At 52.4% G+C, this 14,135-nt stretch overlaps 4 protein-coding genes across 4 annotated transcripts; all 4 read left to right on the forward strand.

Moving 5' to 3' along the window:
- Positions 1-404: 404 nt before the first annotated feature.
- BO79DRAFT_240463 (spherulation-specific family 4 protein) lies at positions 405-3,319 on the forward strand (the record flags this gene model as incomplete). Its single annotated transcript, XM_025685031.1, has 5 exons — positions 405-607; positions 669-1,020; positions 1,121-1,353; positions 2,390-2,747; positions 2,999-3,319. The coding sequence occupies 5 exons, from the start codon at positions 405-407 to the stop codon at positions 3,317-3,319; spliced, it is 1,467 nt and encodes a 488-aa protein (XP_025535281.1).
- A 1,725-nt stretch (positions 3,320-5,044) lies between these two features.
- Positions 5,045-6,355, forward strand: BO79DRAFT_221622 (udp-glucose 4-epimerase; the record flags this gene model as incomplete). Its single annotated transcript, XM_025683527.1, has 1 exon — positions 5,045-6,355. One exon carries the CDS (start codon positions 5,045-5,047, stop codon positions 6,353-6,355), a length of 1,311 nt encoding a protein of 436 aa, XP_025535282.1.
- Positions 6,356-8,062: 1,707 nt separating this feature from the next.
- BO79DRAFT_248137 (DUF3431 domain-containing protein) lies at positions 8,063-9,244 on the forward strand (the record flags this gene model as incomplete). The annotated part of the gene is made up of 1 exon (XM_025685689.1): positions 8,063-9,244. One exon carries the CDS (start codon positions 8,063-8,065, stop codon positions 9,242-9,244), a length of 1,182 nt encoding a protein of 393 aa, XP_025535283.1.
- Positions 9,245-10,530: 1,286 nt separating this feature from the next.
- BO79DRAFT_181002 (tannase/feruloyl esterase family alpha/beta hydrolase) lies at positions 10,531-12,261 on the forward strand (the record flags this gene model as incomplete). The annotated part of the gene is made up of 2 exons (XM_025680122.1): positions 10,531-10,861; positions 10,943-12,261. 2 exons carry the CDS (start codon positions 10,531-10,533, stop codon positions 12,175-12,177), a joined length of 1,566 nt encoding a protein of 521 aa, XP_025535284.1. The 3' UTR covers positions 12,178-12,261.
- Positions 12,262-14,135: the final 1,874 nt, after the last annotated feature.

The following is a 14,135-nucleotide window of genomic DNA, read 5'->3' on the forward strand; positions in this document are numbered from 1 at the left end:
TTCCCAGTGGACTGGTGGGCACAAAAGCGGCGCTAACGTGGGGGGGTCTATGCATGTCTGACTCGAATACGGGGCTCTGGCTGCCTTTGCTGTCCTCGCCACGCTCTCTGCACCTCAAAAGCACGGTCATGTCAACAGCCTCAATTGTCATTAGATCCCAATAGCACTCCATCCTTGGTTCTTATCGCGCCACATGGCGAGCGAATCACATCGGTCTAGTTCCTACGTGTGAGTCCGGCGAGTCCGGGACTTGGCTCTTGGCCGAATTCTTCCCAGGTTTATATCATTTCCTGCGCGCCGTCTATCTAGGTCGGGCAGAGGCCGGAACTCAGCTTGCGTCTTTAGCTAGACTATACTCCATCCTCTCAACTAACCCTCGCCAGCTCGGACTGGCTGCCGCATGGATGCCTCGCCCTAATCTCACGCGCCCCCGGCGGCCTTGGTGCATCGCTATCTCCATCGCCATTGCCGTGGTGATCATTATTGTCATTGTTGTTCCCTGCGCAGTCCTATTAACTCGCAAGCATGGTGGTGAGAAGACGAATGTTCTATTCCCACTATACATCTACCCCACCAATGACAGTACATGGGACCCTTTATATGAATCGTATGTTGAACCTGAAACACGCATCCCCGATTGCATTGCGCACGGTGACTGACAGTCCCAGGGTCACGACGCACCCGGACCTGAACTTCACGGTCATCATCAACCCCTCGAGCGGGCCCGGCTCCAGTGCGTATCCCTCGGAGGAGTATACCTCCTCGGTGGAACGGCTTAGCACATATTCCAATGTACGCAAGGTTGGATATGTGCGCACAGCTTATGCCACGCGCAACATCACCGCTGTGCTGGATGATGTCGCCACTTATGCCGGGTGGGCGAATCGATCGCTGACACTAGCGATGGACGGGATTTTCTTTGACGAAGCCCCCTATGACTACTCGGCAGCAAAGGTTGAGTACATGCAGACGATCAGCGAGGCCGTCAAGAGTTCGTCGGGATTGCGCCGAGATCGCATGGTAAGCGAGACCGCGGTTCGGGTGCAGCAAGAGAGCAGAAAATTCTCTTGCTATGACGATCCGAGAGGCTAACTTTTTTCCTGGCGGATCTGCCCTTTAGGTGATCCACAATCCCGGTACCATTCCGGATAGTCGCTACGAGAACAACGCGACGGACGTCACAGTGGTGTTTGAGAGTTCCTATCAGGATTTTCACACGGAAAAGCACAGTCTGAACGCCATGGCATCGAATCGCACGGCATATGCGTATATGCTGCACTCGGTACCTGACAATCTCAGCAATGGCACGTTGCGCAGTTTTGTCAACCAGATGAGCCGAAAGGCCGAGTACCTGTTCCTGACGACATTGACGGAAGACTACTACGAGAGTTTCGATCCAGAAGGTGGGACCATCTGCGACGTGATGCCGACCTGACCGATGAGTGGTGGGTTAATCCCGTCTGTGGCTCCCGCCGCACCAAAATTCGATAACCCTGGGACGGTCGCTTTCGATGGAAGTTCGAACAACTCTAGGTTTTTTTTTCCCTTCGACTAGTATCTGGCGCTAAAAGTGGAAACTCCACTTGGACCAAGATACGTTGTGAGTTGGCCAGGTCAGGTTCTCTGATCGGAGGATGTGATTGGTGTGAGATACACCAACTGCAGCCGGCAGGGGAAGGTTTGTAAGGGAAAAGCTTGGAGACGCCGGCCAGGCCTTGGTCCATGGTTTAGCGCGGGAATGGCGTTGTGGTACTTTTTCTTCTTTGCTTATTCCTTGGTTTTTCGGCTTTCAGGGCAGGCACAGACAGAACAAGAGCTAAGAGGCTATCTCGACTATATCACCCGAATGCTATTGTGTACAGTACTCCGGAGTAATCTCCCCATTCACAGTGTCTGCCTTGGGCTGCGGTGTCCACGTCGTTCTCTTGGCTAGCGACTTCATGTAAATGAATTTATGCCCTGGTATCTCGTATAAGACTGGTAGTTGATTGCTGAAAACAAAACCTGGCCACCGCTAGTCCCCATTCTCTCTTGTTCTTGTTATTGTCTTCCCGGTTTTGTCTGCCCCCAATTCCCCTCTTCCAGTGTCAACTTCCCACCTCCGTCCACCTCTATTCCCTATCCAGCCTTGATCCGATGGCCACCACCACTACCACCACCACGGCGCTTCCCAAATCGGGCGTACTCGTGCCCTTGTATATCTATCCCTTAACGCCGACCACCTGGGATCCACTTTATGACGCGTAAAGTTTACCTACCTACCTTCTTTCTTGTTTGCTTTCTTGCTTTTTTGTTCTATTCTCTATCTCTCTGGTGTATCGCCTACGATTTTTGTTTTTTCTTCTTCCCCTCGCAAAGTGACTGATGGAGAGAGGTGTGTACTATGTAGAATTGCTGCCTATCCCGAGCTCGAGTTCCTGGTGATCGTCAACCCCAACAGTGGACCGGGTGCCTTGCCGTGCCCCGATGCCAACTATGCGCGCGAAGTGGCCCGCCTGAATGCCTGCCCTAATGTCTATCCGGTCGGCTATATCCGCATCGACTATTGCCGAAAGCCATTGGCCGCTGCCTGTGAGGAGATCGATCGATATGCCAGCTGGGCCGCCGAGTATGCCACGACGGGTTTAGGCGTGGGTGGCATCATGGTCGATGAGACTCCCAACCACTTCAACGCCGCTCAGGCCGAGTATTTGCGCGCGCTTCATCGTCACATCAAGAATTGCTCGGGGCTTCTCCGCGATCGATTGGTAAGCATTATGTTGTTCTTTCTTATTATAAGTGTTATTATTATTATTATGAGTTTTCCTTGGTTCAGCCACAACCCCTCTCTTTGTCACCTCTTTTTCTCTACCTTGGTGGAGGGTATGAAAAACAAAAGAAAAATCTGACAGCTGTTCTGCTGTCTCATTTGAAACCCGACAAATGAGAAAACATGGAACAACGTGGTTGATTCAGTCTATTTTAATAATAATGATAATAACCATGACGATGTCTGCAGGTGGTTCACAACCCAGGCACCCCCCCAGATCCCGAGATGGCCGATGCAGGCTCAGATCTCCTGCTGGTCTGTGAGGAGCCATTTGCACGCTGGCAAACCAATGAGGTGCAACATCGTCTAGGCGAGCTTCCCTATCCTCGCGATCGCTGCGGCTACATGGTCACGGAAGTCCCGAACCATCATTTGCCTGCTCTGGTGCGTGATCTGCGTCGTCGTGCCGCCTACATATTTGTCACGGAAATCGTAGGCGATTTCTACGAGCGCTTTGGTCCTTCCAGCTGGGGCATGTTGATGGAGTCTTTGTCGGAACAGGCAAACTAAATAACTAGATAGTTAACTAGTTAACTACAGTAGAGAGAGTATCCGCTTAGCAAAAAAACTGGATCCCAATCCCTTCCTTTCTTGTGTGTCTCCATCATCTTAAAACAAGGGGAACCATGAACCGGTGGAGTCCGGAAACCCCCATCAACTTTTGCTGTCTGTTCTCTGACTCGTCGAACGTGTCAATTTCGATGGGTCGCACGCAAGGGCGCCCCTCTCTTCTTTTTCTTTTTTCTTTTACTTCTCTGTGTCTCATCAGTTTTCACGGAGATGCAGTACTCCGGATAGTCATGACGGATTTCTCCCTTTCCTTTCCTCGCCCCCTTCCTTGGCGCTGATCGGGATGTTCGGGAATTCGGACATTTCTGGAAAGCCACTTTCTGCGAGTACAATACGTTGTTGCTTAGCTAGACAGGTAGCCTGCAGTGGCTGAGAGGCAAATAAAACGAAAAGAAACGAAAAGGTTAAATCTTACAAATCACAATCTCACCGTTTTCCCTTCGCCTTCGTATCTGCAGGTCCCCATTGCCTGACGCCGGAGGTGCAGCTTCAGGTACGGAGGACACCTCACCGGCCGTCGATACGGGGAGGCAAGAAAGGCAGGAAGACAGGAAGATAGGAAGATAGGAGAAAAGAAGATGCGCTGGCCCTGCGCGGTTGAAACTAGGGCTTATTCCGACCGAGACCTGCATGATTCAGTGTCTCCCTCCTCGCAGCAACAATTTCTGCCATGAATCACATTTACACGCCTTGGAATCACGCCAGACCTCATAGCAGACAAGTCTGCTTGACATCAAGGCAAAGCAGGTCAGTCCAACCTGTCAGACAGACAAACCGACCTGGCCAGGCTTCCAACTAGCTCAGAAAATAAATTAATTGTCAGAACTGCCGCCGTCATGCCAGGGAGCCGATCCGGTAAAGCCAGCGATGGCCAACATGGGTCTAATGCATACTAAAGCACCACTAGATAAGCTACTGCAGACCTAGAACTGCCGTCATCTCTTCCCTTTTTATTTCTGCCCCAATGCCTTCCTTTTTTTTTTCCCTTAGTCACTTCCTTCACCCTCCAGTAGATGTAGAACTAGCAAGTCCGCGGTCGAACCTCGAACCGCCAATGCCTTTTTAGTCTGGCTGGCTCGCGTGGCCTAATTGATTCGATGTCAATTACGATCGCCAATTATCTCCCAAAATAAGAACACAAGGCAGATCCCGGCTCGTCATGTCCTAGACACACTTTTGTCGCTTGTCGCCGCCTGGTCGTCGGACGAACATGAACCACGCTGCGTTCGTCCCTCACTAGGGCGGCAGGCGCCGGTCTTATGTGGTAGGCAGAGGCAGACCGGGCCAAGGACACTGACTCAATGGCGATGATGAAATCATCGGGCTCCTGTCAACCGATGCGGGCATAGCGTAGCTGGAGCGATGAGCCCTGAACACGGGAAAGGGGGGGGGGAAGGGAGGAGAAAGCAAGTGGAGGGCAAGTCCCACGATCTCAAGTACTTCCAGTCCGGGTTTCGCCCAGCCAGAGTAGCTTTTCTGTAGTGCTTAAGTTCGCGAATTATACTGGTCTGGTGAGAATCTAGACTTGTCAAAACTCGCGAAAAGAGTTCGTGGATTATATTGGCCTCGTCATCATCGTGGTCTGATCCCGTTCGTCACGGCTGCTGCTGCTGCTATTGCTATCATTGTTGTCCATTCCTTTGTAATTTCTCCATTAGCTGCGCCATGTCTGTTATCTGTACCTCTGAAGGAAGCTCGCCGGTGCCCACGCCCTTGTTTTCCGCGCCTGCGACACCCGAAACCGAGCGGGACGAATACTTCGACGAACCTTCACTGCGCCTAGAAGATGACGCCCCATATGTACTCGTCACCGGCGGTCTGGGGTACATCGGCAGCCACACCTCCCTGGAGCTGCTCAAGGCTGGCTACAACGTGATCATCGTGGATGACTTGAGCAACAGCTTCGACCACGTCTTCGACCGGATCCTGCTAGCAGCCAAGCAACACTTCGACCGAACAGGCGGCCACTGTCCGCGAGCCGAGCTGAGATGCATCGACTTTCGCGATATGTCCGCCATGCGCGCTCTACTGGCCTCGTACACAGTGGAGCCATCACCAGACACCAACAATAACAGCACTCCATCCCGATCCAGAATCACCGGAGTGATCCACTTCGCCGCCTTCAAGGACGTCAACGACAGTCTGCGCAATCCCCTCAAGTACTACCACAACAACATCACGGGCTTAGTAGACCTAGTCAGCCTACTCGCAGACCACGACATCAAGACCTTCATCTTCTCCTCCTCCGCCAACGTCTACGGCACATTGGCTCAGAACCACGGCACCCTGCGCGAGGAGCACTGCGTGCACCAACCAGAAACCTACCACAACGACTCCTCTAGCGAGCCTATAACATCCGAGCAAGGCTGCACGGGAATCACAAACCCCTACGGCCGCACCAAATGGATGGGCGAAGCCATTCTCTCCGATGTAGCTGCCTCTGATCCATCCTGGACTATCATAGGTCTCCGATACTTCAACCCTATTGGATGCGACCCGTCTGGTCTTCTGGGTGAAGATCCCCGCGGGACACCCTCAAACCTCGTCCCCGTAGTCGTGCAAGTCCTGACCGGTCAGCTGCCAGCTCTATCTGTCTACGGCACGGACTGGGCGACTCCCGACGGCACTGCTATCCGCGACTTCATCCACGTGTCGGACGTGGCGCGCGGACATACCGCAGCCCTGGCGGCTGCGCTGGAAGGGAAGGTAAAGACGAACTTTCGCACGTTTAATCTCGGGACTGGGAGAGGGCATTCTGTTGCTGAGGTGGTCGCCGCTATGGAGGGCGTCAGTCATCAGGATATCCCGAAACGGCTGGCCGATAGGAGGCCGGGGGATGTGCAGGAGTGCGTGGCGGTGCCGAAGAGGGCGGCTTGTGAGTTGGGATGGGAGGCGGAGAAGTCGTTGCAGGATGCGTGTCAGGATTTGTGGTGGCATTCGTTGAGGGGTGGGGGGTGGGAGGGGATGTTGGATTGATAGAAAATGGAGGATGGAACGGTGCATTGTGGGTTTGATTGTTTAGTCTGGTTTGGTTTGGTTAGTAAGTTCTTGTTTATTGGTTTGGATATATTGAGCTCCGTACATAATCTACGTAATTTGGTTTGTTTATTTTTGTTGTCTTGGGAAATGTCTGTTATGGTTGAGAAGTATCATCGTTGATGCATGTGGTCAGCACCGGTATGAGCTTTAGCAAAGTTATAGCATTTCGTAGTAACATTCTCTTTTCTATGTCTCTAATGAGCTCCAGGTCATCCAAATGTGATCTTGTGTATTCATTGTCCTACTACTTACCTAGTACCTCGTTCTTCGGTGTCCATCCCCACCCGTTCATCACAACATACATATATATATAACTACGGCCCCATACAGCTCAGCCCCAATCCATTTCTATCTACCTTCCCCACCATCCCCTCACTTAAAACCTCTACCTCATCCAGTCGTAATCACAATCAACCATCCTATAAGCTCATCGCCAAGCACGCCCAGTCCGGTCCACAATCCGGGAACCCGCCGAGTGGCTGCCATCAAGGTTTCACAAGAAAGGACCGAGCCGAAGCCACCCCGAATGCAGGCCACACACACAAAGAACTCTAACCTTGTGCTGCAGTCAGAATTGAAAGAAAGATACGGGACCTGCAGCGGTTGATGCAGTTAGATTAGATGGACGGGTCACATCACCTGCAGGGCCGCGTATGCCTCAGAGGGGCTTATCTTGGGCAGGTGGCAGGTGGCCGCGTGGCAGGGATGTTTGATCTTTATTTGTTGCATGTGATGGAGTAGCTTGTTTTAACATGAAATCGGTACATGTAATCGGGTTGTTGCCGTTCCAGATTCTGTGGTAAGGTGGAAGGCGTGCGTACTATAAAACCGACACGCTTGCTATCATATCGACGTCTTTCAAGGGTCGACACACGGAGTTTCCCACCTTTGCGAGTCGTATTTTCCGGGAAGCATGACTCCCAAACATCTTTGAGTGTTGCCTCTTCAAAACAATACCCTCGAGTAGCCCAAACTCATTGGTGCCATCGGCATATATCTGAGGACAAAGGATGGCTACACAGTCGTCACTAACAACCACAAACCGGAGCAATTTTTCGCATACGACTTTGGCAATATTTTAGTGTGCGGTGTATCTATGCTGGCCATGCATTCCACTTCAAGAAGGCATGCCTCTTTGCGCAGTATAAATGAGAGGAGATATGCACTGCATCTCAATCGAGTGGCATCCATCTTACATAGTTCAAAGTCTGATATCGTCAGACCCCGCCAGCACAGACCACTACCCATGACGAGAAACATCTATGTGATCAAAAGAAGGCTGTCCATGTGTTTCCGAGCGAACATTCAGATGGTGCTGAAAGCAGTATGTCGTGCGAAGGAGTGGCCGGCATCTTGTCAGACACTGTATCTATTCTCAAACAAATAAAAATGGAGTTGTCTTGGCACACACCCAGCTACTCAGATACCATCACATGAAATGGTCGATATGTTCTACAAATTATCCTCATATTCTTCGTACAGACAAGCAATACTAATGCCGATCATCCGCGAGATTCCGAGTGGTTCGTTCTGCCGCTTAGTCAGGACGTGCAGCCACGATCCCAACGCATTAGAATTGGAGATAACTGGCGATAATTTAATTCCATCCGATCTGCTGCCTGTCACCTATAGCAGCACCTCATCATGAGGCGCCGGACCCGTCGCAGTCTCTTCCATCTGGCCATCTTCGCCGGAATCCTCGGTCTCATCCTCTTCCTGAACCGGCCATCCCCTCCCGGTCGGCCCTTCGCCTGGACCACCATCACCTATGAGACGACCGCAAAGCAACTCCCAGAAGCCCGGGGCCAATGTCCCGGTCTAGCCAAGACAGACAAGCCCGTCCTGGTCGTGTCGCGAGTCACAGCCGATGTGTCGGACTGGCTCGCACCGCTCGCAGAGCAATATCATCTCTGCGTCTACACAGCAGACGCACCACTGGATCCCCGTAGCACGCACTTGCAAGTGCCCGCTAACCGCGGCCACGAAGCAATGGGCTACCTGACCTTCCTAATCGACAACTATGCCCAGCTACCCGCCACGGGGATGGTATTCGTGCACGGGTCCCGCTGGGCCTGGCACAACGATGCGCCGGACTATGACAACGCGGCCCTGCTGGCGGCGTTGAACATCTCGGCCGCCCTCGCCCCCTGGGGATACCACAATCTCCGCTGCGACTGGAGCGTCAGCACATGTTCCCCCAAGACACCCGCGCAGGGCAGCCTGGAGCTATCCATGCAGTCGGTTCTTGAGCCGTGGAGCGCGCGAACGGCCTCCGACGTGGCGCTACCAGGTGCACTGGCCAATTTATTTGGCAAAGACCAGATCAGCTTGGAGCTGGAGAGCGCGCGAGTGCAACTTGGTCGCAACGACGCGGTGCGCGCTCAATGTTGCGCGCAGTTTGTGGCCAGTCGCGAGAGCGTCTGGCAGCACACGCGGGACGAGTATATCGCGCTACGCCAGTGGCTGCTGGATGGCAGCGACGATGCCCAGTCTGGAGCAGGAGGAGCAGAAGGAGGAGGGGGGCGACGATCCCCGTCGGCCCGCCGAGCAGCACCACGGGATGACCGCATTGCCGGTCGGATATTGTCGTACGTGTGGCATATCTTGTTTATTCGGCGCGGTGCTCTTCATGCCGATGGTGGATCAGCGGCGATCGACCTGGAGCGACTGAATGGCATTGCGTGTCCGCGGGCGGACGAATGCTATTGTCGGTTGTATGGTCGGTGCAATCTGGGCCGATGCAATTCCGGTAGTTGCTTTGGGCAGTATCAGTTGCCTCCGGATTTCAAAGTCCCTGCGTGGGTGACTGAGAAGGGAGGGGCATGAAGTAGGAATTGTACACTTGGTTGGAGTCAATGTTAATTGTTTATACAAAGATTCCTAGAATGAAGATATTACGTTGTATCCCTTGCTTCCCTTTCTGCCCTGTCTTGCACGAGTCACATGATAATAGCCTGAGGCATGATCATGTTATTCCCTCAGGCATACAGGCCAGCTATGTTCCTGCACTCCAGGCTCTCAGGGAAATTGGAAAGCCCTCATTCCCAGCATCAGGCAACAGAATATTCCACCTTCCATCGTCTACCTCTCCTACTCCGTCCATGCTTGCAGACCTCCATCCCACAGAATTAATTAATTGTCTTCTCCCCCATGCCGATCGCTGATGATCTATGACCCACTGCGGGGTATTAACACGGGTTGTGCTTCCTGCTCTCCTCATTTCTGCCTTCCTCCATAACATTGGCATCCCAATCATAGCGTGCCAACCCCGGTCAGTTCTTAATTGAAGTGGAGACTCAAGGGTTCAGTGCGGAGTAACAACTACCGACCGGGGTGTCTTCCCTCCCCCTTGTTCTGCTTCAACATGGGTTTGTGGGCCTTCTCATATCCCACAATGGGCTTTTACTGAGGACAGATCTACTGGAACAGAAGGGTATACGAGTATCAGGAAATGCCTAGCTAAAAGGAAGACTTGAAACGAGAATTCAAGGGTATACATCGATAGCGGTAGCCTGGACGTTCGTCCACAAAGCCCAGGTCCGCAGAAGGATCAGCTGCCCGACGAAAAGCTTATATACGGGACCCCGTATGAACCGACAGCTCTCTGTCGCCCATACAATCCTCCGATGTATGCACCAGGTATGATACAGGGCTAGGAGGATACCGAGGCTCCATGGCCCGGCCCGCTTCTCACCTGCCGAGATCTTCTGCCGGTTCTAGCAAAACTTTCTTTCCCAGGGACTCCTGGCTTCTCTCACTGGCTTTTCCGGGGTAGCCACTGACAATTGCAATATATTTCCGCATCACTCGCTCCCCAGATCAGTTCATGTGGAGTCGATGATTGTGGGTTGTAGTCGAATCACCGACGTTCAGGCCGTTTTAAAACGCGGGGAAAGCAAACGATGGTCACAATTTCTCCGAAGATGATGTCGAGGCTGGTCACTGGTCCATCACATTCCGCAATGTGTCTTGTAAGGAGCAAAAATATGGAACCGCCCTGTTGATCACTACCTATAAGAAGAGGAACCTCCTGTGACTCCGTTTTTCGTGTTCTGCACAGGAGCGTCCCATCTTCCCTTCTCATTGTGTCGCTTCCACTCTGAGCCTGCAAAATGAAAGTAGCAAGTCTCCTATCCCTGACATTGCCTACAGCAGCCCTCGCTGCGTCCGACTCCTTCCAGTCACGCTGCAATGATTTCCAGAACAAGATCGACATCGCCAATGTCACCGTCAGATCAGTCGCATATGTTGCTGCGGGGCAGAACATCTCCCAAGCGGAGGTCGCCTCCACGTGTAAAGCATCGGTGCAAGCCAGTGTTGACCTGTGCCGCGTGACCATGAACATCTCCACATCAGATCGCAGCCATCTCTGGGCTGAAGCCTGGCTGCCACGAAATTATACCGGTCGCTTCGTGAGCACGGGGAATGGAGGTCTAGCCGGATGTGAGTGTCGCGCCCAATTGTGGACTGTGGTCTCCCCGTAGATCGTTCACTTACGAAGGAATTTGCTGATTTCCATATTAGGTGTCCAAGAAACGGACCTCAACTTTGCAGCCAACTTCGGTTTCGCCACCGTGGGCACTAACGCTGGACATGACGGGGATACGGCCAAATACTTCCTCAACAACTCGGAGGTTTTGGCCGACTTTGCCTATCGCTCAGTGCACGAAGGTACCGTGGTGGGTAAGCAACTAACTCAATTGTTTTATGATGAGGGGTACAACTACTCCTACTACCTGGGTTGTTCCACCGGTGGCCGCCAAGGTTACCAACAGGTCCAACGGTTCCCCGACGACTATGACGGAGTGATCGCGGGCTCCGCGGCAATGAACTTCATCAACCTGATCTCCTGGGGCGCCTTCTTGTGGAAGGCGACGGGATTAGCCGATGATCCAGACTTCATCTCTTCAGACCTGTGGTCCGTAATCCACCAGGAGATTGTTCGTCAGTGCGACCCGGTCGATGGGGCTTTGGATGGGATCATCGAAGACCCTGACTTCTGCGCTCCGGTCATCGAGCGGTTGATTTGCGACGGGACTACCAACAGCACCTCTTGTATCACGGGAGCGCAGGCAGCGAAGGTCAACCGGGCCTTGAGTGACTTCTATGGCCCCGACGGGACCGTGTACTACCCGCGCCTGAACTATGGGGGTGAGGCCGACGCGGCTTACCTTTACTTCACGGGGTCGATGTACAGCCGTACCGAGGAATGGTACAAATATGTGGTCTATAACGACACCAACTGGAACTCCAGCCAATGGACATTGGAGAGTGCCAAGCTGGCCCTGGAGCAGAATCCGTTCAATATCCAGGCGTTTGATCCCAACATCACGGCCTTCCGGGACCGGGGAGGCAAGCTGCTGTCCTACCATGGCACGCAGGATCCCATCATCAGCTCCACGGACAGCAAACTCTACTACCGGCGGGTAGCGAATGCGCTGAATGCCGCGCCGTCCGAGCTAGATGAGTTCTATCGGTTCTTCCAGATCTCTGGCATGGGCCACTGCGGCGATGGCACGGGAGCATCGTATATCGGCCAGGGATATGGCACGTACACCTCCAAGGCGCCCCAGGTCAACCTGCTGCGCACCATGGTGGACTGGGTGGAAAACGGGAAGGCGCCAGAGTATATGCCGGGCAACAAGCTCAATGCGAACGGATCGATTGAGTACATGCGCAAGCACTGCCGGTATCCGAAGCATAACGTTCACACGGGGCCGGGTAACTACACCGATCCTAACTCCTGGACTTGTGTATAATTAGCGGTGGTTCTCGTTTGGGTAACAGAAGTAGTTAGTGCAGTGTTGAAACCTTATCAAATGCCATGTCGTATATCGCTTCTAGCTTCCTTCTATCAAGTAAATATATGTAGAGATGCGCTGATCGCAGACAATTCAACATGCATTCCGGGGACTAGTAGTTGAGAGAGATGCCACCATGACAGTATTGACACTGGCATCCAAGACAGACAAGCAAATCCAGAAAAGGCAGGTGCGACCGATGCGGAAGGAACGAACGGGATGCCGACTGTTGTAGACGCCTAAGGCCACAACTTTAGAAAATGTTGCTGCCTGGACGAGAGAGATAGCAATTACTGAGATCACGTGGAGGTGGAGCTAGTGGCTCTGGTCGGACTCGGACCGAGATCCCGCTGATTCAGCAAGCCAAGAGCGCCAATCGGTAAATCCTCCCCCCGCTCAAGCTTCCAGCTTCCATGCAGAAACAATCCGATGCAAATCATCATATCCGTTTCAGCACTTCAGCTATGGCCGTCACTATCTACGAAGCAGTATGCTTTTCCACTGCCACCAGGAGTCTTCGAATAATATTTCCGACACCAAAGGGCTTCCGGAAGGTGGCAGCCAAACACCAATGTCAATAGCTGCCGAAATTCCACCACATGAGACGCAATGCACGTCTGACATTTGGGTTCGGCCAAGCCACGTCTGAGATTGCTTGTGTGCAAAGCTTGGCTTCACAGCTGGCAATGAGCAATACTACTGCTGCTATCTCGTCTCTCATAGGATGCCCTGTCTACCTTTTGCATGCATGACTCCGTACGGTTCAACAGAACAGTGGCTTGTCAGGCACCACGGCTAGTTATTCACTTTTCTCTTGTTCGTCTCATCCACCTGCTTCAGGGACTATTTACAGGGACGATAGTATAAATAGATTTCGACCAAAATAGTACCGATTACTACCAAGAATATCGCCCTAAGTCCCTAGTTTTATCCTTGTGGCTTTGCACTTCTCCATCCTCATTGGCAATTCATCCATCAAGAATTGAGTCGAGTCATTCGTCTTCATGATGGTGGTGAACACCCACTGGAGGCAATATATATATCCGCCATCCCTGCGGAACAGCCACACTGAGTGGATGAATTGAGACCTCCACCCCAAAAATAGCAGCGGAATACTGAACAATTTTCTACAATGAATTCTCTCTTATTTTTGGAGCCTACGATATTCAATTGTTGTGCTCTTAATCCTACCTATCTTATGAATGCGCGGTGCTAAGTGTCAAATGTCCGAATATGCGTGAGACATGGACGGCCACGGAGCGCCACGCCCAAGGGTGATCCGCCCGTGTGTGGAGCCAGCCAGTCGAACGCTGGGAACGTTGCGACTCAGTTACCAACTATTACTACGAACTAGTCGGATAGGTAGTTCGTAATCCACCACTGTTGTGGTGCCTCAGGCGAGAGGATGAGTCCTGGAAGACTATTTACCCCCTTCGCTTGCAGATTGGACCATTGCTCCATAATTGTCGTATTGCCAAGATAACATTTAAATTCTCTACCTCGAGAGGAGGGTCGGACAGACGAATATATAAGAAGAAGAAGAGGAACACCAAGTGAGAAGGACACTTTTTTCCCTTCGACACCGGAAAAACCCAGGTTCAACATTTGAAGTCAGCCTGATGGGAGCCTGCCAGTCCGCCGTTTTGGCCGAGCTGATTGCTGCCTGGCAAACGAGTGGTGATTGGCCTAAGAGCTTGACACTGACCCCCTTTCAATTCCCCCTTTAGTGCTCGCTCCTCAAGTCAGAGACGACGAAGTACTAACCACCCGAGACGAGGAAGGTGATCCTGGCTCGGATGGTGAAACTGGCGTTGCCTTGGGACCTGTCACTTTGGTTTCTGATAATCTTACAGCCTTACGTGGAAAACGAGTCAGCGCAACTGCATCATGATGATGGTTCATTCTATTCTATCGCG

Source organism: Aspergillus costaricaensis (genome assembly GCF_003184835.1).
Source record: "Aspergillus costaricaensis CBS 115574 unplaced genomic scaffold BO79scaffold_40, whole genome shotgun sequence".
Classification (NCBI taxonomy): domain Eukaryota; kingdom Fungi; phylum Ascomycota; class Eurotiomycetes; order Eurotiales; family Aspergillaceae; genus Aspergillus; species Aspergillus costaricensis.